Source organism: Micromys minutus (assembly GCF_963924665.1).
Source record: "Micromys minutus genome assembly, chromosome: 5".
NCBI lineage: Eukaryota > Metazoa > Chordata > Mammalia > Rodentia > Muridae > Micromys > Micromys minutus.
The window spans coordinates 28887367-28911920 of record NC_137974.1 but is presented as its reverse complement, the minus strand read 5'-3'; the positions used below and the strand labels follow the sequence as shown (position 1 = coordinate 28911920).

The 24554-nt window shown below is 44.6% G+C and overlaps 1 protein-coding gene across 2 annotated transcripts in view; it reads right to left on the bottom strand.

The window, feature by feature from the left end:
• SLAIN1 (SLAIN motif family member 1) overlaps positions 1–16646 on the bottom strand; it is a gene marked incomplete at both ends in the record, with an annotated part of 50474 nt that extends 33828 nt beyond the window's left edge. For both annotated transcript variants that reach the window (XM_080916772.1, XM_080916773.1), the window contains 2 exons: positions 9735–9874; positions 16093–16646. In XM_080916772.1, the coding sequence (XP_080772898.1) occupies positions 9735–9874; positions 16093–16646 (694 nt within the window). The remainder of the gene's footprint in view (positions 1–9734; positions 9875–16092) is intronic.
• Positions 16647–24554: the final 7908 nt, after the last annotated feature.

Here is a 24554-nt window from a genome sequence, read left to right as displayed (position 1 = left end):
CTGATTGGAGACCGTGACAGAATTACCCTATAAGCATAAGCTGAACCTATGAGCACAGGACATAACCACCGGGTGAGGGACACTGCCAGACCGCCAGCCACCCATCAATGTCTTGTTTGATTTTATTTTACCTTAAAAAAGAAAAAAAAAAAAAAAAGAAAAAAGCTGTGCCTGACTGACTTCCAACCCAATACACACAACATCCTGTAGCTTTCCTGGCCAGTTATGCTGCGCCTTTGCTTCGAACTCCTAAGGGCTTCCCAGCCACCTAAAGGAGGCCCTAACTGCTCTGAAAGCCCTGCATGAATCACCAGCTTATTCTCCCTGTCTTCCTGCCAGCACGCTAACCACAACCACTGTGCCTGGCCAGTTAGGCTCACACTGCACATACGGGCCCCATTGCTAGGTCTTTCTCTGTGCTGTTCAGACACCTAAGGCAGCCCTCCACGCTGACCTGGGCCCCTAGGGTCAGCTGCTGAAGCCCCACTGACTCTCACAGCTCCTCCGAGAAGCCCCACCCTCAGAAAAGTAGTCCCTGGCAATCCCTGAGACTCAGGTTTTCTAAACATGAAACTGTCTGCTTTGTAAAAATAAAGTTTAACTCATGTTATTGACACGAGTGTGTGAGGAGTGCACAGAACACAGTGTGTGGAGGTCAGAAGAAAACTCACAGGACCTGGACCTCTCTTTCCACTCCAGGGACTGAATTCAAATCATCAGGCACATTTAACACCTGTCCCATCCCAGTGGCCGCAGTTATCCTTGCTTTGAGGAAGAAGAAATAGAACCATTACCTCCATCATCTGTCTCATGAAAGAGTTTGGCAAATGCGAAGGCTGGGCACTGAGATCCTCTGGCTAACAGCACTCAGCACCATGCCTTCAGCTAGTAATAAGTACCCTCACCATCTCCAGGCAAGCCCTACCACCCACTGAAGAGGAGAGCCTAGAAATTCCTAAGTGTAACTGTACATTTCAGAAGCCCCAAGAATTGGGTGAGACGGTCTACCAAAACTAATTTCATTGTTTTATAATCAAAGTTAACCAGCCATCATAGTATGAAAGCAGTACAAAAAACTGAGGAACCTGGAACTAGAAACCATTACTGCAGCACAAGCTTAGTATACATGGGCCTAGGTTCAACTCCCATTGCATGCACACACACACACACACACACACACACACACACGTACACATGTACATACATGTACAAACACATACACCTACAAACATGCACACCTCCCACATATACATATACAAAATGTACTCTCACACACACACACATATACAGACATGCTCACATACATACACACATGTGCACAAAAACCCCACCACACATGCACGTACATATACACAGAGACTCACCATACACACACAGCACACACAGAAACTGCTTTGAAGGAACTTCATATTTTTATGAGTATTAAAATAGAAAATCAATAATAAACTCACTGCAACAACCACTTTGCACTGCCATGAGTTTCAGGTTATTCTAACAAACATCTTTCTAACCTTGGTAGAAGTGCAAAACAAAATGACTATCATATAAACACACACATAGAAGAAGGAGAAGGGAAAAGGAAGAAGAAAGAAGAAGAAGGAAGAAGAAGAGAAAAAGAAAGAGAGGGAGGGAGGGAGGGAGGGAAGAAGAAGGGAGGGAGAGAAAAGAAGGGCTATCTAAGGACATTTGGCAAACATACCCAGGTTGCTGGATAGAATGGACTGAAATGGCACACTGAATAGAGACCCAGGCCTTAGGTATTTGCAACTTACTAAATCATCACCCAAACTGGCACACAAGCATCGAGGCTATTTTGAACAGAACAGCAAAGCGAGCACGTGATGGAACCCCACAGCTGTGGCAATGTGTCTTCAATTTCCAGCCCACAGAAATGTGCATATACCGGGAGACCCTTCTCTGCACAAAAAAAAAAAAAAAACAAAAAAAACAAAAAACAAAAACTTAGCATGTTTCTAAATTGTTGGTTCTGTTTTTTTCCAACAAGAAAGAGCATCTTTGGGGTAAGCTTACCTAAAATGACCTCTCCTTGCAAATCTTTAAATTGGTGTTCCAAATGTGGCAGAGCATCTCAAGAGTGGAAACAGGAGCTGTCAGGGATAGCATCTTGGGCCATGCAAGGAGACACTGGACAGGCTCCAGAAGGCAGATCCTTGATAAGCTCCTAATGGCTCCGCTCAAATCTGTGTGGTTTTTACAAATGAAAGGGCCACCTTTCTGATCACTGGGTCACATCAAATGCTCTTGTCTGACTAAAACTAGGGAATGAACACAGTGTCATAACAACCGAGAGAAGGACAGAGGCAACATCACTCAAAGGCATTAAAAAAAAAAATCAGCAGAGGCCAGTGTCTGCTCTCAGCATAAGGCCCTAGTGACCACAGTAAAGCATGACTGCGTACGGATCTGTGTAAACGATGTTCACACTCCCCGAATGTGACTGTCCTGATTCAGCTGGACATCTGAGCACCTTAAGTCAGATAAGCTTTTATTAACTGGACCCAAATTAAGTGAGCCCTGTATCGGGCACTTCAAATTACTTAGATAAGCTTTCTGATCGTTATTTGGTCAACCCCCGGGGCCTCGTGACACAGATTTATCATTACCCCAAGGCAGGCTATCAGGGAGTTGACCCTACCTAGCAAAGTTCTGGGTGGCTTTTCGATTTGCATTTCAAAAGAGAAGAAGAAGAAAGATGAGCTTTTCAGAAATGAGTAGGGCTACTCCTTATCTGAAATGCTCAGGACCTGGGTTTTTTTTTTTTTTAAATTCATGAATGATCTCAGAGACAGGAAGGACCCAAGTCCAAACACAAAGTCATCTGTTCATACACACTTTGTACGGAACAGACTGAAGGTCACATACAATATTTTGAAAAGAACTTGTGCATGAGATTGAAAAGTTATAGCTTCAGACTTTCTACTTGTAATATTTTGTGGGCTTTCAAAAGTCTCCCCCAAATTTTGGAGCATTGTATAAACAGATTTTCAGTGTAGCGATGCCAAGCTTGTGCCTATAGTTCTAATTAGAATCAGAAGAGAAAGAACAGACTAAGGAAAGGTTTGGGATCTTCTATTTTTATATACAACTTAATTACCCTTCAAGTTAGGATCCCTAACTCAAACAATATCCCTTCCAGTTTAAAAAAGAAGGCACATATCTCCTGTGAGAGTAAGTAGCCACACAAAGAGGAGTCCTGCGTATTAGGTTTGAGTCCTGAAAAAAATGAAGACCCGCATGGCAGAAATGCCTTATGTTTACATCACTTCATAGTTTTCAAAGTTACTTCAGATTCTTTCTACTAGCCCAGTGATGTCTTTCAAAGTGCTCCTTCCTACCACGTGACACACTGGAGACTCACACAGAGCTGAGTAAGGAGGAAGCACTGAGCCTAGTCACTAGTTACAATTCCTGCTGGAGACTCCTCCATTCCGTAATTAGCATTCAACGCCTTCGGTGCCATGGCAACTCCTCTCATAGTGAGGGGGCTACAGCAGTGAACAAAACGGGTTTAAGCACCATCCACAGAGCTCACATATAATGAGCACCACCATACGACATGTGGGCTTTTGTCCTGGTTAGAATATCACTGACAATACCAACTGTTCGGTGAAAACTTGTGTGTATGTATACAGCTAAGAAAACTAGATACATAGATCAGGCAACTGGAAAACTAAACAGTCAACATTTAAAGCATGCTAAGAGCTGTATTAGGGATTGGTAATTTGAGATAACATTTGGGGTATGAGTCCTTTATCTGCTCAGAAAAGTCATAAATTTAAGAATGAACGCAACAGGTTTCCTTGGAACAAACATTCTCCATCCTATCTTCAAACGGGAGAATTAAGGACAGATTTTTCCCTAAGCTATACAGTGAGATCAGCACTCAAAGTCACTCCAGTCTTTATTAACTAACTTTATTATACCAATAGACACAGGATTTACAGATGCTAGGAAGAGAGAGCAATTATTTTACTTTCAACATTATTTCTATGAAATATTTAAGACAGTGATAGTATACAGTATGATTGCTATCTCTAAAAAAACAAACAAAACAAACAAACAAAAAATAACCAAAGTGTAGGCATGGGGGGTCCATGGCTCTGGTTGCACATGTAGCAGAGGATGACACTGTCTAGCACCAATAGGAGGAGAGGCCCTTGGTCCTGTGAAAGCTTGATGCCCCAGTGTAGGGGAATGCCAGGATGGTGAGGTGGGAGGGGAAGCATCCTCATAGAAGCAGGGGGAGTGAGGATGGGAGTAGGAGAGAGGGAACAGGAAAAGGGATAACATTTGAAATGTAAATACATAAACTATCCAATAAAAATGCAAACATAATACACACACACACACAAAACACTCTTCCTCTCTCATTTTCTTCAAAAGGGCTAGATTGTTAGTTTATTCTCACAGCTTCCATTTTCTTTAAAAGTCACAGCATTTTCCAAGGCTTTGTGATCTTGGGCCTCAGTCAAGTGTGTGCTGTAGGCAGGTGCTTAACCTCCCTTAAAGAACGGAGAGTCTGAATGAGCCTGTAAGAGTAAAGCCTGAAGAGACTCCTGAAGAAAGGCAGCCCAAAGTGCCTACAGAAACCCAGCAGGGAACAGGTGTGTGGCTCAGGCCTAAGTCTCAGTGAGGCTGGTTAGCACAGGAGGCCGGGTGAATGGTGGCTTGGTTATGTGGGGATGGAGTGAATCCCGGGCCACCCTGGACCACACAGAAAGCGTATGTCTCAATAAAGGAAAAAAATGCCAAGTGCGGGGAGATGGAGACAGACTGTGACAAAGGTTTCTGGAGACACCTCCCTACAGTGGCTCATTCCTTAGCAGGATAGCTACCTGGTCACCAACACTGAACTCTAGGGACCAGTGGCTTAGAGTAAAGAAAGGCATGCAGAAGAAAAGAGAAAGGCCGAGAGAGGCCTGCACACCAGAGACCCTCAGGTGCCTCGAAACCATCAAGGTCAAGAAGTAGAAGCCAACTCTCAGGAACATCTGCTCTCTGATGAGCAGCCCCTTGTGTCCAGAAAGCAGGAAAAGCAAGAAAACACAATCTTTGGCCTGGTGTGTTGGGCAGGATAGGATTGCCTTTGCCCAGCACAGCAGTCTCTATGAAAGCGCTCAGTGAAACCTGCTGGCTGAAACTGCCCAAAGCAGAAATGACAACCACACAGAAAGATGCTACAGTGGAGTTCCTGAAACTTCTAAAGCGAAGAGAACCCACCTGATCCTGGTGTCTGCACTGAGGAACGTATCAGCTAAAATGTAATTCTTCATCTCTACTGTCACTGACCCCTTCCCCAAAACAGTCCTTTAATTATTAGTAAGTTTTCAAGAGGAAGGACTGGGTAGAAATCCCTTTGTCCTTAAAAAAACCACAATGGGGCAAAAGGTAAAGCTTTTAGACCTAAGCACAGGAAGACAGAGAGTAAGGGCATCTGGCTATAGCAGGGGCTCTCAACCTGAGGATGGGGACCCCTTTGAGGTGGGAGTCAAAGGACCCCTTCACAGGGATTGTCTAAGACCATTGGAAAACCGACATTGTGATTCGTAACAGTCACAAAACTACAGTCATGAAGCACCTTCAGATGAAATGGTTGGGGGTGAGGTGGGGGGAGGGGTCCAACCATGAGAAACTGTATTCAAGGGCGGCAGAACTAGGGAGGTTTAGAACCACTGGATTAGAGGGTCACACCCTGTCAGAAAGCCCATGAAGGCTGGCGGCAGACTTGGATCCAGCACTCTGTTTAGAGAGCCCACAACAAGGGAAATCGGTAAGACTCTGGAAGGGTCTGGAGCTGCTAGAACGAGGTCCATAATGGGAAGAAGTTCTGTGGTGAGACACAGAGGAAAACCCTCAACTCCTCCAGCCGCTGCTCAGATTTTAACAAAGACAAGTTTCAGTATCTGAACAAATCCAAACAGACTCATTAGATACCAAACACGACGCCACCTTACAGAAGGGAAAGAGGGGAGACCACTACGGGGCCTGGCACATGGGAAGTTCTTAAACACGTGGCAACAACTTGGAGGAGGAGTTCTTAAAATGCCCAGGAAAAATATAAAGAGAAAAATCAAGGATATGATAAGGCAAAAGGAAAACAGGAGATATCTTGACAATCAGTTTAGAGAAATTGAATGCTTAGCCATCAGGGGTTCCCAGAAAGAACAGAGAAAATAGGCTGAGGGTAAGGAGCTTATAAAGAAATAAGGCAAGAAGTATCTGTGCAGCTAGAGTTTCCAGGTTAGACGTGACTCTGAACGAACACCTCAAAGGAATTAGAGAATACATTCATAATGCCCCCAAAACAGGACAATATTCTAAAACGCCCATGTTATTTTAAGCAGTAGAAATGTAAGTACAATGTGAGAAAGAAGACCAGCATTACAGTGACTGCAGCATCCAGCCAGAGGGACACACACACACACACACACACACACACACATACACACACACTGGATATGCCGTCCACATCACCTCGGAAGCACTAACCTATGAACTCCACATTTCTCCCAACAACTGGGACAAAGATGCACAGACAATGACAGTCTCAAAGTACTTTCTTGCCTTTTCTCATCCCAAGTGGCAAGTAAGGAAGGCATTGCAATAAAAGAGGAGCGTGTGGAAGAGAGGGCTGGCATCTGAGGGGACACAGAGAAGGGACCAGGAGGCTGCTCAGAATGGGACATAGGAGACCCTGGGGCTAAAAGGAACAGAAGAGAGCACACGGCCAGGACCAGGCCAGGACACCATGCCCCTTACAAGCAGGGACGACCCAGAGAGTCTGCAGGGAACTAATGATCAGGACTGAGAAGATCATATCTTCATGTGGCAAATTAAAAATTAATTAAGTGAGATGCAGAATATGGTAAGATATTGCCTGCATGTAAGCATTCCTGTCATAAACACGCCCATGCATCCTATAATTCATAAAATGCCAGACTTAGACAGCTATGCTGAGAAAATATATAAGGAGCAGGAATCAAAGATTAAACCTCACAATCACAATCCAACATCAAAAGCTGTATGTGTTTGTGTATTTGTGTGTTGGAGGGGGGGAGGACAGAGAGACAGAGACAGAAAGAGGGAGAGAGAGAAAGAATAATTTAAAAAGAGGTCATGAATTTGAGGGGTAGGGAGACACAGAAAAAGTTGAGGAAAAACAGGGTAATGTAAATACGCTATTCATGTATGAAATTTCCAAAAAATTAAAACTTTAAAATGGTAATGTAACTCAACAACCATCTAACAAATGAAAACTTAAAAGACGTGACCAGAAAAAGGAACAGCGTCTGTCGTATGATGCATCTGAGAAATAAACAGGAAAGCATGAGATGATCCGCTGTTTGTTTTCTGAAATTCCTCATGACTAACACTTTTCAAGCTAAAAAGATCATTTTACAAAGTATGTACTCTTTCTTAGGTCACTACCCAATAAACAACCTCTCTTTTGCTGACTACAGGGACAGGAACCAAAGGGGCTGATGCTAGCCAGGCAGCATGGAACCAAGGAGCTTGGTACTTTCCGCTCCACCACGCCGCCAACATCGTTAGCTCAAATCAGTAAGTTACCTTCTAATGAAGTTACACGTCTCTGAAACAGAAGCTTTTAGTCTCACAGCAAGAGTTTGCAGATTAATAAACAAAGCCAGTCAGTCACTGATTTGGGTTCTGAAAAACTAGTTTTCTGTATAAAATGTTTTCTATAAAATTCTGATAAACCAAAGCACAAATAAAACTTTTCCGCATGACTTCCCATCTGCCAATAAAAGCAAAACTAGATGATCAGACATTGATCAGAAATAGTCATCAGACTTATATTTACTAAAAGCTTCTTTTCTGTCTCAAAAGTAACTCTAATTTTACTTCTATGCCAGTCACCTGAAGCAGGGACTGCTACACTGTGGCCAAGGTGGGCCAAATTCAGCCACCTTCGGTCTTTTTGATATCTATCAGCTAAAAATGGTTTTTATATTTGAGGGGCGTTTTATGACAGGAAAAAAAAATCTCTTGAAATTAAAATCTGTGCCCATGAATGAGATGGCACTGGAACACAACTTGGGTGATGAGTTAAGTTGTGCAGTCACAACAGAGTGTGTAGCCTGAAAATCTCAACTATTACGGGACCCTTTGCAGAAGAACATTTATTGACATCTGAGCTAAATGAATCTCATTTGCCTTCTGTTTTGAGCCATAGTCATATATCAAAATGTCCACAGAGTAAGACCATAAGACTACTGGAGTAAGAAGGTGAGAGACGGGGGACTTGCTTGTTTGTTGAGAGTCATGGTGTTTGTTGAGCAGGACAGGAGCGGATGCTAGAGTCTTTGGACATCGGGGTACCACTCCACAGCATAGGTACTAACCACTGTTCTCCCAGCCTATCCTCCTTCCTATGACCCTCTTCAACTTGCCATCAATACATCAACAGTTAGCAAAACATATGTCTTAAATTCCACCTTCCCCAAATACTTAAGCTAGATTTCTGTTACTATTAGCTTACGGCCATACCAATACAGCAAGCAATACAGAATCTGTTCTGTTAAAAATAGGATCCCTGATGTCGAGGTGTCCCTAACTCTGACCCCATCACCCACGTACCCTCTCACTTAGCAAACCTCTCAATCACTCAACTTTACCCTTCTCACCTCTGCAGGTGCATGAGAGGCCTGCCTCAGGTCAAGAGGAGGTACTATTGTAGAACTAAGAAGCAAAGAAACTACCCACGCTTGTCTTCCGATCAAGTGTCTCATAACCACCTTGAGAGCGTGAGAGGCAGCCTAACCTTCGGTGTGCTGACAGTGCTCCCGACTCACCAGTGCAGATGCCCTCTGCCCATCCTCTCACACACACATTCTTTCCCCTGGGGAGGGCGGGGACGGTGGCTGCATGGGCAGAAAGGGTGTCCTCAGAGCGGACACTGAGGAGTTAAAGAACAGGGTGAAAGGCCAAGCTATTACAACCTGAAGTGCTGGACACAGAGGAAAAGGAAAGAGCTATAGACCACGTATTCCTCTATTTCCCTGAAAATATTCTCTCTCCCCCCATGTCTGTCTGTCTGTCTGTCTACCTACCTACTACCTACCTCTGTATCTGTCTCTGCCCACCTTCCTCTGTCTCTTTCAATATGTGTGCCTGTCAATCTGCCTGTCTCTGTATGTCTGTCTCTAAGTTTATGTCTGTCTGTCTCTCTCTGTATATGTGTGTGTGTGTGTGTGTGTGTGTGTGTGTGTGTGTGTGTGTGTGTGTGTGTGTTCTGCTGGTCTCTATCAGTTAACTAATAGGATACTAGATTAGATTGGTATATGGAGGTTGGGGCTTCCAAGTCATATATCCAACTGAAAAGAGAAGGAGCACACAAGGCAGATCTCAAGAGACTCCCAGCTTGACTTAGAATTGAGCCACAGACCCTAATTACCAATTTAGAAAAGTGAAGACTGATCCATTTCACTTACTGACACTGTTTTGAAACAGGGGGAGGAGTGGGGGAATATGCTCCCTATTATCAGCTAGAAGTCTAGCTAATGGTAGTCCTACTGAGGCCAGTGAGCAGAGCCCTCACTAAGGAATTGTGTATTCCTCAGGACAGGAGGATCGCATGCAACAACCTGTCTTCAGTGTAAGAGCACAGCAGCTGAAGTCTATTCCCAAACCAGAAGCAGAAGCCAGGAGAACAGTCCGAGGTTGAAGAAGGACAGCACACACACTCACGGTACCTTGCTCCAGTCTGAATCGCAGGGAGCGTCTGGCGGCTTCCATCTCGGGAGTTGGGTTATCTAGGACATGTCTATACCATTGCAAAGGACTCAGGGACTTCTCTGGTGAGGAGAAGGTCTTTGAAGAGCCAACGTATAACCTTAAAAAAAGAAAGAAATCTACATTATAGGTATGATATAGATTACAGAGAGTGCCTCTCTTCGGGAGGAAACAGCATGCACTGAACGTTCCCATAGAAACAGAACCATATTTGATTTGCTTCAAAGAACCGAGAATCATTTTTAACAGGCAAATATCCCCAAATAGAATAGGTCGCTTTCCAAAACCTGCTGAGATCTACTTCAAAAACACATCTAAAGACCCCTCCCTTAGCTCCGTTTGAGAGATGCTCTTGCTAGCTGAACTGTTATCTTAAGACATCACTCTGCATGTCAAGAAATCAATGCCACAGCTCTTGTTTGCAACAGCATCCCTCCAAGTTACTGTGGTTCTAACGAGCATCAGACTTCATTCTTTACCCTCTCGCTATGAGACAAGGCTGCCACCTGGCAGGGTGAGACATGGCCCACAGAGGTGGAGATTACGTCATTGCATCTCACTGGAACACCTTAGAGGCTGGCAACAATTTTCTTGAGGGACCAGCTAGTTAAGATCCTTGGCTTTGAAGCACAATTACTGCTGTGACTACTCAACTTTTCTCTTGCAGTCCACAAGCCCCGTCGTCAGAATTTAACTACAAAACAGCATGACTTCATTCCTCCAAACTTCAGTCCAGCGCTGGGACAGCAGAGAGAGGCAGATCTGTGTGTTTAAGGCCAGCGTGATCTTTATGGATCTCCAGACTGCCAGGGCTACAGAGTGTGACCATTGTCTCAAAAAAAATTACACACAATCATTTTTTACGTCCTCTTGACTGATGACATCCCATCATTTAAAAGTGTGAAAACTATCTTTCCAGCCACACAGAGCAGGCGGCACACCTGACTTTCTCTTTGGCTGACTCCTGTGACAGATGAGGAATCTAAGATATCTCTTTAATTCATTTCGTGGTAACTGCAATACATCATGTTTTTTTTTTTTTTTTTTTTTTTTTTTTTTTTTTTTTTTTGGAATGTGGCCCACAGTCCTATATCCATGAAATTCCCATCAATCCAGTATTCCCTATTCTCTTGTGCTGCCCTGCTCCACTACGACACAGGTGGGCAACACCCCCCTCCTGTGGCACAGGTAGGTACTGCCCCCTCCTGTGGCACAGGTGGGTAAGACCCCCTCTACCATCCCTTGCCTAGTGTCTCCTGCTGTGCCCAGTGCCTGCCACTTCTTTCTGGGGCAAGTGAAAGCTACTTGCACTTATCTTCGGTGCTTCAAACACAAAACTCCCTGAGCAGCTCCCGTTTTCAGATTCAATAGGTTCATGGGTAAGTTCAAAGAATCTGAATATCTAACAAGTTCCCAGGCAATGATGGCATCTCTGGTGTCAAGAACACACTTGTGATACTCTGGGCTAAACCAATCATGGGAACTCCACTGTCCCGCTTTGCTGAGAGCCTGGTTCGTGCCCCAGCCTCAGATACAATCTATGCCAATCTAAACCAATCTAGCAGGACAAAACTACACAGCGTCTGCGTGATGTTTACAGAAAATAACTTAGATGAAGATGTAAAGAAAAGTTAAAAAGTAAAATTTTAAAGAAAGACTAGAACTAGGAAGGTGGATTATTGAATTTCACCAAACATCTAAACAAAAGACCAACTGTCTACAAACTTTGCCACATAGGAGGGACAACATCCTAATCTCAGTGTAAGTGACTACATTAACTAAAATGAAAAAAAAAATCACGTGATGATCAATAGACAAAGAAAAAGAGCATTTGACAATCCTTTAAAAAAAAAAATCCCAGTAAAATGGAAAGCTGAGGAAGTATCCTCACCCCAACTAAAGAGCTATTTGAAGATATGGTAGCATTCTGACATTGTAGCATTGACATTGTAGCATTCTGACATTGTAGCATTGACATTGTAGCATTCTGACAGTAAGAGACGGACAGTTCCCACAGAGCAAAGTCAGGACACCTGGTTCATAGTTTCTAATCAAAGGATAGAGCTTTTCCCACCAGCATCAGGCTGAACAGACTAAGAACATTTGGACGAAAATGTAGTAAACTGTCTTGATCAATATATCACAGATATATAGATTTCACAGAGAACATTATCTATTTAAAACTACTATGTATAGTAGCAATCAATGTAGGATGCTGGGTTAGTGCACAGCCATGTTTCTACTGATACTTTCATATTTGCCTTTCTCCATTTGCCAGGATACTTCCAAAACTTTCCAACACATGCACAAATTTGACAAAAATGTCTACAAGATGTATACAAGAGAAACTACAAGACCACTCTGAGAGGAATCAAAGACATAAGTAGTAGACAGATATACCAGGTTTATGGTTCAAAGACTAAACACTGTGAAGGTGTAGGTTGTCTTTAAAGTTATTTTTATGATTTAAAAAATTCCAGTAAAAATCCTAGCAAGGTGTGTGGATGTGTGTGTTGTGGGGGGGGTGCTAAAATTCATATGGAAATGAGAAAAATCCTTCAGTAGACAAAGAACTGTTAAAAGGCAACAAAGGTGAGTATCTCACTAGCTGGTGATCGACACTAACAAAGACAGCTTAGAGAGTGCAGATAAATACAGCAATAGAAAAATTTCAGACCCCACATGGAACCAAGCACAGAACAGTGAATATTCCCAATGCAAAAAAAGTCCAAAAAGTGTTATAAGGATAGTTATGCATAAAAATTCCAGCCCTAGACTTCATACAGTATCCAAAACTAACTTAAAAACAAACAAAACTGAAACTGAAAATGGATTGTTGTCGTTGTTGTTGCTGTTAGAAACCATAGGTGAAAGTTTGCACCCCAAGATTGGCAAACACCCCTTCACTATAATCTCTAAGACTGAAACCATGCAGGATCCAGAAGAAGGTGAGGTATCATCGTGCCTTACCAAAAAGAAAACCTTTTCCCTTGGGAAACACTACTAAAAGATTGAGAGACAAGCCCGTGTGTGAGCAGATGTTTGCCAACTGTGAGCTGACACCGATCTGTCTGTACCCACCTACTCCAGCCTTTCCTTAATGCACATAAGAAATGAGGTGAGCCACGCTGCAAACCTACCATGGGATCCCAAGGAAGGGCACACTCCGGTGGCACGCCAGGGTGGGGACAAAAAGGCTCCACGGCCACGCAGGTTCTAGGGAGTGCTCTGGAAACATTAGCAGGTGGTTTAAACTTTTTAAAGGAAACCTTGTGGGCGTTACCTTTTCATCATAAAATATTTGAAATGTTCTCATACAAAAGTAATGTCGAAAATGTTTTTAAAAATTCTTTAAATTAGGTGACCTCAAAACCATTCAAGCATCTGACTAAGATTAACGATCCCCCTCTGCTTTGCCACCTGGGGTCTCCTCCATGTTTAAAGAAGGGACTCTACAAATAGTGTGTGCCATATGTCCACAGAAGCAACAAAGGGTCAATTCTATTATTGACCGGCCTATTTGATGAGGAAACGTCCTTCAGCTTAGATTTGCTTCTCATCACATTAAGGACATTAATATGCTAATTCCACTAAGCAGCACTTTTAAACAATTTAAATTACTCATTTTAAGTAAAAAGTATACAGCTAGACAATAATATAATTGGATAGTTGGATAACTAGTAAACTATTCTCTTAGTCAGGGTTTCCATTCCTGCACAAATATAATGACCAAGATGCAAGTTAGGGAGGAAAGGGTTTACTCAGTTTATACTTCCACATTGCTCTTCATCACCAAAGGAAGTCAGGACTGGAACCCAAGCAGGTCAGGATGCAGGAGCTGATGCAGAGGCCATGGAGGGCTGTCACTTACTGGCTTGCTTTCTCTGGCTTGCTCAGCCTGCTTTCTTATAGAACTCAGGTCTACCAGCCCAGGGATGGCACCACCCACAATGGGCTGGGCCCTCCCCCTTGATCACTAGTTGAGAAAATACCTTATAGCTGGATCTCATGGAGGCATTTCCTCAACTGAGGCTCCTTTCTCTGTGGTAACTCCAGCTTGTGTCAAGTTGACACAAAACCAGCCAGTACAACTATATTTGGCATATACTGGTACTATTATTAACCGGATAAACAGAAATATCATAATAGATCTGAAAGCCCATCATGGTGGCACAGGCCTGAAATCCCTGCACTCAGAAAGCTAAGGATTAAGACATGGACTTCAGGGCCAGCCTGGGCTACAGTGTGAGCCCTCTCAGGAAGACACAACAACAGCAACAGTAATGATAATAATAGATGTTTAAAACATGCCTTTGTATTTCTATCAGGATTATAAGCCAATTTCTTCCCATTGTTTACATACATCTTCATTCTAAAAAAGTCAAAATTGAAATAGCATAAGGCATTAGTGAAACATAAAAGCCACTGCAAGACCATTTTTCAATATTACATTCAGGCTGAACTATATATTTAAGCTGTACACCACCACCAAAATGTGGTTTATAAAGAATGGCTAAAAGTTCTAGAAAGTGTTGAGCTGTTAGAATCACTCAACACAAGGCACCTGCACAGTTCCTAAAACCAAAGCTGAAGGCAGAGATGATAGACATGCCCACAAATCTATTATGGATTTATATTATTAATTCTCAAAATCAAAGCAATTGACAGTTAAGGCTTACAGATAGTTGCCATGTAGGTTGCCAATGAAAAGGGAAGACTGTAGCTCCCAATACCAAACTGGTAAGATTCTCCACCTCCCATTTCTTTTCTATGCGATCATTAACAAGAGTTCAAAATGAAAAGGAAAAAAGGATCTGATTTTCTAAAATAAAGTCACTAAAGACAAAAGGATGCGACTCTACCTCAGGCTGCTAACACCCTGGTGTGAGCACTGCTCAGCTTCCCTGCATGGGTACTTCCACACTCTATCCATCCACTCCTAGGGTATGTCCACACCCCTAGTATATGTCCAGCGACCAAGCAGGCAACCCTAGCAGAGGATACTCAAAGGACAAGCCTTCCATGAGCAAACAGCGGGAAGAAGACAGGGTCTAGGCACCTGTCTCCTCCAAAAAGTACTCATTGGTGAGCAGAAACACACAGCTAACCAGATTTCCACTGGATAGATGCTTCCGGCCTTCGCCGTCCTTACAGCCAACCATAAAAGTTCCTAAAATTAGATAATAAAGTTTCTCTAACAGCACTGTCTTCATTAGGGTTAGAATTTGCTGTGGTTAAACACCAGGGTCCACACACAGCAATGGGGGGGGTATTTAGTTTACACTTCCACACCCCAGCTCACCACAGGAACTCATACAAGACAGGAAGGAACACACAAGACAAGAACTCAAACTAGGCAGTAATCTGGAGGCAGGTGTTAGACAGTCCGTGGAGGGATGCTAGTTACTGGCTTGCTCCCCATGGCTTGCTCAGCCTACTTCCTTATTTGCCCTCAGGACCACCGGCCTAGCGATGGCACCACCCACATTGTGCTGGACCCTTCCAAATCAATTATTAAGAAAAGTATCTACAGGCTTACCTACAGTCTGCTCTTACGGTGGCATTATTGAGGTTCCCACCTCTCTAATGACTCTAGCCTGTGTCAAGTTGGCATAAAACTACCCACTTCTCTTCTATATGGTTTCGTTTTTTAAGATTAATGAAAATTCCAAAAAGTTCATTACAAAAAATAAAAGTACTGCCTCATCTGCTCCCTCCATTCCTTTACAAGCCTTCACTTTTGACATATTAGGATAGCACATCTTTACTAATCAAATCAGTATGTGAAAGGTTATCGGTGAAAATACAGAGAGATGGCATATCTAACCACACAACTCAACTGCAAGAGCAGATGTCTGAGAACAGACCCATCACAAGGCGGCTTCAGATGCTACCAAGAGGGGCTGCACACCAATCCTGTGCAAGGTTCGTTTGTAAGGAAAGAACAGTAAGCAGTGAAGGTGGGGGGCAGAAGACAAGCATCGTCATCACACACACACACACACACACACACACACACACACACACACACACGGGGGGGGGGGGGGAGCGCGGGACTGAGCGACAAGACGACATGAGTTGTGCATTTAAGGTTAACGAGGCGCTTGGGACCTCATAATCAGCAAAGAGCAGAGAACAAGGCAGATGGCAGGGATCAGTTCCTCCCCAATCCCCAGTCCGCCCAATAGGGACAATCACAAAACAGGTTTCTGCCTTCACTCAAAGCTTCTGCTGGGGCTTGGCACCTGCTAGGCCTCTGGGTCCCCTGCCTCCCACGCCCCGCGCCAGCGTGCTGGGGACGGCGAAGCTCATCCGTACCAGGTGTAGTCGTCCTCCTCGCTCCAGGCGGCCAAGCTCTCCAGATCCAGCGATTCCACCTCGTCCAGCAGCGTTGGAGGCGGCATTGGCGGCGTGGCGGCTTCCCCCGGCGGGGTCCCTGCGGTCCCCGGTTCCGGGCTGCCACCTCCGCCGAAGAAGCCCGCCGCCGGCTTGGAGTAGACGAAGGGCGCGTCGGCGGGCTGCAGGCTGCAGAGCAGGGAGGGCGCGGGGCTGGGCAAGCAGTAGGTGCCCGGGAACGCGGGGCCCAGCGCCCCCGGGCCCGGGGATGTCGTGCTAGCCGGGGCCCTGTGCGTGGCGAGCGGGCTGCAGGCCCCGGCTGGCGGCGGTGCGGAGGGCGGCGGCGGCTGCAGCAGCAGCAGGTGCGGGGCGGCGGCCGCAGTGGCCGCCCGGCTGCGCAGCTGCTCGTTCTGCTTCTCCAGCTTACGCACCAGCTCCTGCAGCTTCTTCACCTCCAGCTCGGCGTTCACCACCGGCCCCGGGCCCGCGCCGGAGCCCGCCACCGGCGAGGCGCATTTCACCTGTTCCGCCATCATCGCGGGAGCCCGGAGCGCCGCGGCGAGGAGGCTACGCGGGCCCAGCTCGCGCAGCCTACCAGCATCAGCACCAGGGCCCAGCCTCCGGCCGAGGAAGCGGCCGCCGAGCAGCTCTGCACCGTGCTCTCTGCTCTAGCGGCTCCGGGTTTTAGCCGCGGCCCCGGGACGGGGCGGGGCGCGAGGGGCGGAGCCTCTGAGGATGGCTGCGTCGAGGGGGCGGGACCTGCGTTGGGGACCAGCCCTGGGCATCCGCTTGCACCCGGGCCACCTAACCCCAGGTGCCTGATTGGACCTGGCCTGAACTTCCCGCCACTCGCACTTCCTCCACTTTGGGGCGAGAGAACGCCCCCCAATTCTAGGACCACAGCCAGAGGCAGGATCTGAAGATGTAGCAGGTGTCTGCGGCGGGGAGAAACGTACCCAGGGCCTACTGCTAGCCCTCGAGCACTTTTAGACTTCACTGTATTGCCACAAGCTTCATGAAACCTCTGGAAATTAGAAGGTCTGGGGAGATGATGCTGAGAACCCCCCCCCCCTTAAAAAAAAGATGCTGTTTGAAAAGATGCGGCTAAGAGCAGTATTGGGTAACATAGAAACAAAATGGTGGGATTGGGGAGGATGGGGGGGTGGGGTGGGGGGGAGTGAGAAATCTCTGTCCCTGTGAGGGAGAATGGCCAGCTGCTAAATCAGGTGTTCAGTTCACCCTCTCGAACATAGCAGTATATGAACTATCCCCACCAGTTTTTCACCATTGAACGAGAGTTGGGGTTTTATGTTCTTGTCACATTAGACAAAAGATCTTTGGGTATCCCCGTATGCTCCGCTCACTGTGTTCTAAAAGCTGGCTTTTTAAGCAACTGAAAACAGGCAACAGTGACTGCAAAGACCAGCCAACCTGTGCTCCATCTGTTAAATAATCTACACTGTTAGAGTCACACATGCCTGAGCAAAAGATTCCCTGCTTTTTTGTTGTTTGATGGTTGGTTAGTTTGGCTTTTGGGTGGGGTAGGGGGAGTGACTTCTTGGAAACCATGGTGTTTTGTTTGTGTGTGTGTGTGTGTGTGTGTGTGTGTGTGTGTGAACAAAAATGTTTTTAAAGCAGGTGAACTGATCGTTTTGTTCAATTAATGTTGACCTAGCATTTTGTGTGTTTAACACAAAGGAAAGCCCCGACTTCATGCTGTGAGAGCAAACCACACCACTGGTTCACATCCTCAGATGGTACCCTACCTTGTGAAGGGCCTCACTCAGGCACTATACACAGAGCATCAAGAAAAACATACCGCACATCTCTGTGGCACGGCTGAGATGTTGCCTCTAATCTTTTTTAATTTGATCCTGCGTCTTACTGCTCAGAGACACTTCTGTCTTCTCACTTGGCAAGTTACAGTCGAAAACTTGGGTGTACTGCAAGGTGCGTGTCCTGAGTTTAACTTGGCTAACAAGAGCTTCTGTAAGTTAGTGTATAGTAACTTCCCTGAAGCTAACTTCCCCCCAAAGCCGGGCTGGCCATCCAACCCGAACCACCTGTATCTCCTACCACCTTTCCAAGTTTCCTTCTATCTTTTGGGGTATGTTGGTTATTACTAAAACCTGGAGAAGTGGAATAGCTACTACAGAAACTCCTAAGTGAAGAATCTATTGAAAGATTTCCCCGCATGCTCAGTGGCAGATGCGGGCAGCAGTATCCCTGAAACACAAAGAAAGGGAGAGGACAGATACAATGAGAACAAAGAGCTGCTGAGTTCCACACATCAGCGAAAGAAATTAGGAATCAGCAGATAATAACAAGAGTTAACAACTAAAGAGGAGCGGTGTTTACTACAACATTCATACACTCTAAAAAAGCAGAGAATTAAACAGCCTTCCCCTCCGGCATTTACTCTTTCTGGTCTACAGAGCACATCCCAGAAACCAGAGGTCAGGCTGTAGAACTATTTTTTAGGTAACAGTTATTGTTAAAAAAAAAAAAATGCCATTGTTTACCCCCTCCCCAAAAAAAGCATACCTGAAATATTAAGCCGGGAAAATATGGGAAGCATTGTTTTAAGTGGCAGCAGGCATGGTCTCTCCTTGCTTTTAAAAGGCAAAATAATTTCTGCTCAAGAGAAATGTTAGACTTTTTTCTACTAAAGCTCTTTTCTTCCCTTTCAGAGGACTGTGCATGTATACTTGCTAATGGCACTCAAAATGCACACTGGTTTTAAGTTGGTATCCCCAGGGTGCCTGTCTCCTTAACACATAATTGAAGAGGTTGGTGGTGTCAAGGTTTTAATTAAGCAGTCTTAATTTTTCTTTATTTTGATGCAAATCTCAAGCTGTGTTCTTTGAAAGAAATTGCACATGTAGCTACTCAATTTATTTAATATTTAAAATTTATTGTTTTAAATGAAACCTAAGAGGTGATTTCCATATGTACAACGGAGATATTGGCATAAAAATGCATGTCTTGATAAAACCTTTATGGGAAACATCCATACATCACACACTCAAAACTGGATCGGGAAATACGTATTTTCCAATAGTCCTTATTCAATGCCCTTTAAAAGTCACACAGGGTCGCTGAAGTGACTTTTAAAAACCTAAAATTAATTTACTCACCTGTATCTCCTCTCTCTAATGGTATACATAGCTATAAATTGTCAGCTCAATCACTTACCTGGCAACAGAATTGCACAAGCAGCACGTGCTGGCCAGTTTCTGTCGGTTTAACACAAGCTAGAGTCATTGGGGGAAAATGGAAGCTTAATTCAGAAAACGCCAGCCTACCACCAGGCTGCAGGGAAGTAAGAACATTTCCTTTGGGACTGATATGGGAGGGCCCAGCCCATTGTGGGTGGAGCTACCTCTGGGCTGGTGGTCCAGCTTTCTGTAAGAAAGTAGGCTGAGCAAACCAGAGGAAGAGAGCCAGTAAGCAGCACTCCTCCACAGCCTCTGCATCAGCTCCTGCCTCCAGGATCCTGCCCTGTGTGAGTTCCTGTCTTGACTTCCTTTTATGGTGAACAGTGATGCAGAAGTGCTGAATAAACCCCTTCCTCCCCAAGTCGCTTTGGTCCTGGTTTTCATCACATCAATAGAAACCCTAACTGACATACCATAATATCCTCTTGAGCACGTAAGTAGAAAGAAGTCTTTTAAGGAACCTAGAGACACCCTGTTTGTTGTTATCCTAGTTTTACAGATGAGCCAGGCTAGGTTACTTGCCCAAGTTTAATCATAAAAACAACAGCAGTTCTCAACAGTTTCTATTGGCCCAATGGCTTTCCTCTTTCTACAGTGGAAATTCACAGCTGTAGTCACCCCAGGGAATGAAAATTCACTTAGTATGTAAAACTGAGATCAAGGATCTCCACTTGGATTTTCAGCTTGATTCAGAGGCCAGACCTTCTTCATTCAGTCTACTTTCTACTGGAAATAGCCATTCTCCCACAGGAGAGAGTGGGCTGTGCTTATGTTTTTTCTCAGTGCCTCAGTGATGGCAAGCACAGGGCAGAGAAACATTGAAATACACACACACACACACACGCACACACACATATATATAAAACAAAAAGATGAATAAGTAAATTCCCACGTTATATCTGGAACTAAGATCAGAACCTAATTAGTTATTTGCATAAAGCTTCATTTATCTTGAAGGAGCAACATGGGCAGATAAGGCTTTTTTGCAGACCCACGATAATTGATTCTTTCACATATGACCCAGCTAGAACTAGAAAAACTCTTAATACTTCGAATGCTCGGTGTTTTGATGTAAGGGGGTAACACAGAGAGAGATAAGCACATCAGTAATACTCTGTGTTTAGGTTGCACATCCTAACCTCACTCAGCGTTCCTACTCATGTCAAACACCCATGTAATTATACCCTATAAAGACATACAGTGGTGCTTACAGTAAGAGTAGTGGTGGTAATAATTATCTGTTTGTTTAGCAAACTATATTCTTTTTAAAAAAACTTTCAATAAATACTAATTATATGTCTATTGTTTAAGTTACCACACTATAATTTTTAAAAGGTGAGTAAGACACTGTCTCCTCTGAGACTTGGTCTAGTGAAGAAAGAGACACAGAGACTAGAACTCAAGTGTGAAGATAAAGACGAGTCAGCAGGATGGGAGGTGGTCACATGCAGAGTGGCTGTGGTTATGAGGTCAGGTAGGGCATCAGTAGCAAGAGACGACTTCATCTGGTTCCTTTTAAGCAACTGAAAAGCACTGAGACAATGTGTGATATCCATTAGCCAGGATCCGAATGTACCCATTCATCAGAATAACGAGGATGAAGCTCTCAGATCCCAATACGAAATTCCTCTGCAGTCAGTTTGCTTTAAAAACAACACAACAAAACAGCAACAAAACCCTCAAATAGTATGACTCGCCAGGAGAAAGGAATTTTATATAGTTTTTTTTTTCTTAAGCGTAGGTATTTATTAGTGCTTCCTAATTACAAAAGAAAGAACTCATCTGATCTCCAGCACCTCTTAAAGTGGTTATCATTCTATTCCCAAATGAAGAAACTGAGGCCCAGTGAGGTGAACCTGCTCAAGGTTTACTTGGGCAGTCAATGGGAGTCACAGAGAGGCAGTCTTACCTGGTGTGTACAAGAAAGTCCAAGTTCCTGGGCCACGTAGTCTTGTCTTACATCTTGTCTTAGGAATCCCTAGCAGAGTTTCCTGATTTGGTCTCTGTCTTAGTTTTGGTGACTACTGCTATGATGAAAAACCATGACACAATGCAAGTTGGGGAGGAAAGGGTTTATTTTGCTAATGCCTCTTGGCATTCATAGTCCATCACTGAAGGAAGTTGTTAGGACAAGATCTCAAACTTAAAAGATAGATTCTGATACAGAGGCTATTGAGGGGTGCTGCTCATGGGTTTGCTCCCCATGGCTTGCTCAGCCCACTTTCTTTTTTACATTAATTAATTAATTTTTTTATTCCCTTTACAGCCTGATGACAGCCCACACTCACAAGCCCCTCCTTCTATCACCCCCTCCCCTTCTGAGAGAAAGGGACCGACCCCCTTTGGGTACCATCTTGCCATTGAACATCAAGTCACAGCAGGAACATCAAGTTAACCCTCTCCCACTGAAGCCCCACCAAGCAGTACAACTAGGGGAAGGGGGATCCAAAAGCAGGGAACAGAATCAGACACGCCCCCCACTCCGATTGTTAGGAGACCCACGCGACGCATATCTGTTACAAATGTGTAGGAACCTAGGTCCAGCCCATGCATGCTCTTTGGTTGGTGGTTCCGTGTCTGTAAACCCCTATGAACCTAAGTTAGTTGACTCTATAGGTCTTCTTGTAGTGCCTTTGACACTTCCAGTTTGTTCAATCGTATCCCCCCACTCTTCCTGAGCTCCATCTAATGTGTGGCTGTGGTTCTACATCTGTTTCATTTGCCTATTGGGTGGAGCCTCTCTGAAGACATATATGTCAGGTTCCTGTCTGCAAACATAGCAAGAGTATCATTAACAGTGTCAGGTAATGGCTCTCTGCCGTGCAATGGGTCTCAAGATGGGGCAGTTGCTGGCTAGTCATTCCCTCAATCTCTGCTCTATCTTTATCTCTGTCCATCCTGTAGGCAGGGCAGATTTTGGGTTGAAGGTTTAAGTGGGGATTGATCTCTCCCTCCCTCTACTGCAAGTCCCTCCTGGCTAGAGGAAATGGTGGCCACTTCAGTCTCCATACCCCCAATTGCTAGGGGGTCTCAGCTAGGGTTACCCCCATAGACGTCCAGGAGCCTCCCCGTCCCAGGTCTCCTTCTACCCCTGGAGATGCCCCCAGCAATTTCAGTTCTCTCTCCCAACCCCCTCCCACTCTGCTTTCCCATACATGCTCACCATCACTGTTCCCTTCACCTCCTCTCCTACCCTGTTCCCTCCTTCCATCCACCTCTGAAGTCTATTTAGTTTCCCCTCCTGGGAAAAATTCAAGCATCCTCCCTTGGGCCCTACTTGTTACTTCATTTCTTTGGCTCTGTGGATTGTAGCCTGGTTATCTTGTACGTTCTCAACCTCCTTTCTTATAGAACCCAAGACCACCAGCTCAGGGATGGTCCTACCCACAATGGGTGAGGCCCTCCTACCTCAATCACTCATTAAAAAAATGTTCTACAGGTTTGCCTACAGTCTAGTCTTAACGAAACAGTTTCTCAATTAACTCTAGCCTGTGTCTTGTTGACTTAAAAGTTAGCCAGCACAGGTTCCATCAACTACAAAGAAAGACTATCAATCTATGCAAAACTCAGTAGCTGGGATGCCTCCAGCCTGGAACAAAGAATCATTCCTGGAACTTCGAAGGTCACCAAGAACAGATAAGAAACAGTCAGCTTCCAAGATCAACAAAGTTGCCAGTGGAGAGGCAACACTGACCCAAGACAATGGCTCTTCACTCTCCACTAAACGCTTCTTTCCGAGCAGGTGACAAGCACAACATAAATCTCAGCGCTATATCTCATGTCTGGACATTAGGATTCATTACATGCTAACACCACTCTTAAACATGCTCCAAAGAAACAATATTACAGCTTTTGATAAATTCAAACAAGTGTCATGCTGGTTTTGGAAACATTTTTAAATTTAAAACTACCAAAGCACATAAGTTTTTCTTCCCCCCCCCCCCAAATCAGACACATTAGAATAGCAACATACTTAAAGCACATTTTAAAAATATATGCATACCCAAATACCACATGCATTTTCTCATATGCACAGTAGCTTGGAATAGGAATAGAATGGGGGGAGGAAAGGAGGGAGAGATACAGGGAGATAGAAATGAAAACAGAAAAGAGACCACGAGAGGGAGAAGGATATGTTAAAGGAGAATAAAGGTCGGGGAGGGGAGGATAAAGGCCGGGAAGGGGAGGTCTATGTGGTGGGAAGCTATGGGGAAGACTATTTGGTGGAGAGAGGGAACACAGTGAAATGAGACATGATGTGCATAAAAATGCCACACTAAAACACACCACTCTCTGCCAACTTAAAATCCTAATTTAAAATAAATAAAGCAACATTGTTCACAGTACTCAGGATACCCAGTCAACCACAGTGGCTGCCCAGCAGGGGAATGGTTAAAGAAAACATGGTCCTGTACACAATGGGATATTGTTCAACCCTAAGAAAATCATATCTCACAGTGTGAAGGGAAAATGACAGGCACATCCACTACAGTGTTTAAGAAAGTAAGATGGACACAGGACAAGTATCACACACAACGCATTTTCGCCCGTCTGTAAGCACTAAAGGACATGGGTGTAAAGGAGGGGCTGCTAGGAACTAGCAAGGGAGCCAGCAAGAGGGGAGACAAGAGAGTAGCGAGGGGGAAGCAGAGAGCAGGGATGAGGCAGAGGAGATGGACAGAGGCGCACTGTGTGCCCAGTTGAAGATGTCCCAGAGAAATTCATTTATTTGGTAGTGCTTGGGTGTTGTTTTGGTTTTAGGTTTGGGATGTTTAGATTTGGGGTTTGGGGGTGTTTTGTTGTTTGTTTTTTGGTGTGTGTGTGTGTGTGTGTATTCAGATGCCCTTGGAGGTCAGAAGAGAGCCTTGGATTTTCTGTACCTGTTCTTAATAGTTGTGAACTGTCTAGCAGTAGGTGCTGAGAACTGAACTTGGCTTCTCTGCAGGAGCATCAAGTGTTCTTAATCACTAAGCAGTCTCTTCAACTTTGTCCATCAATATGAGCTAGGAAATAAATAAAAATCACTTCAGTTCTTTTCCAAAGTTGAAAGACATAGGACAAGACGGCTGGGATAATTGGGGTCTTGCTGAAGGAAAATGCCGTTCATTCAGCCGCCGCAGAGGATAGTTATGAGGTTTTGAAAATGTTACTTTTAAAACGTTCTGTAGTTGGTGACTTCCTCAAATGTTCCTCTCATCCGAAAAGACAAAGCAGTGGAATTTTCCT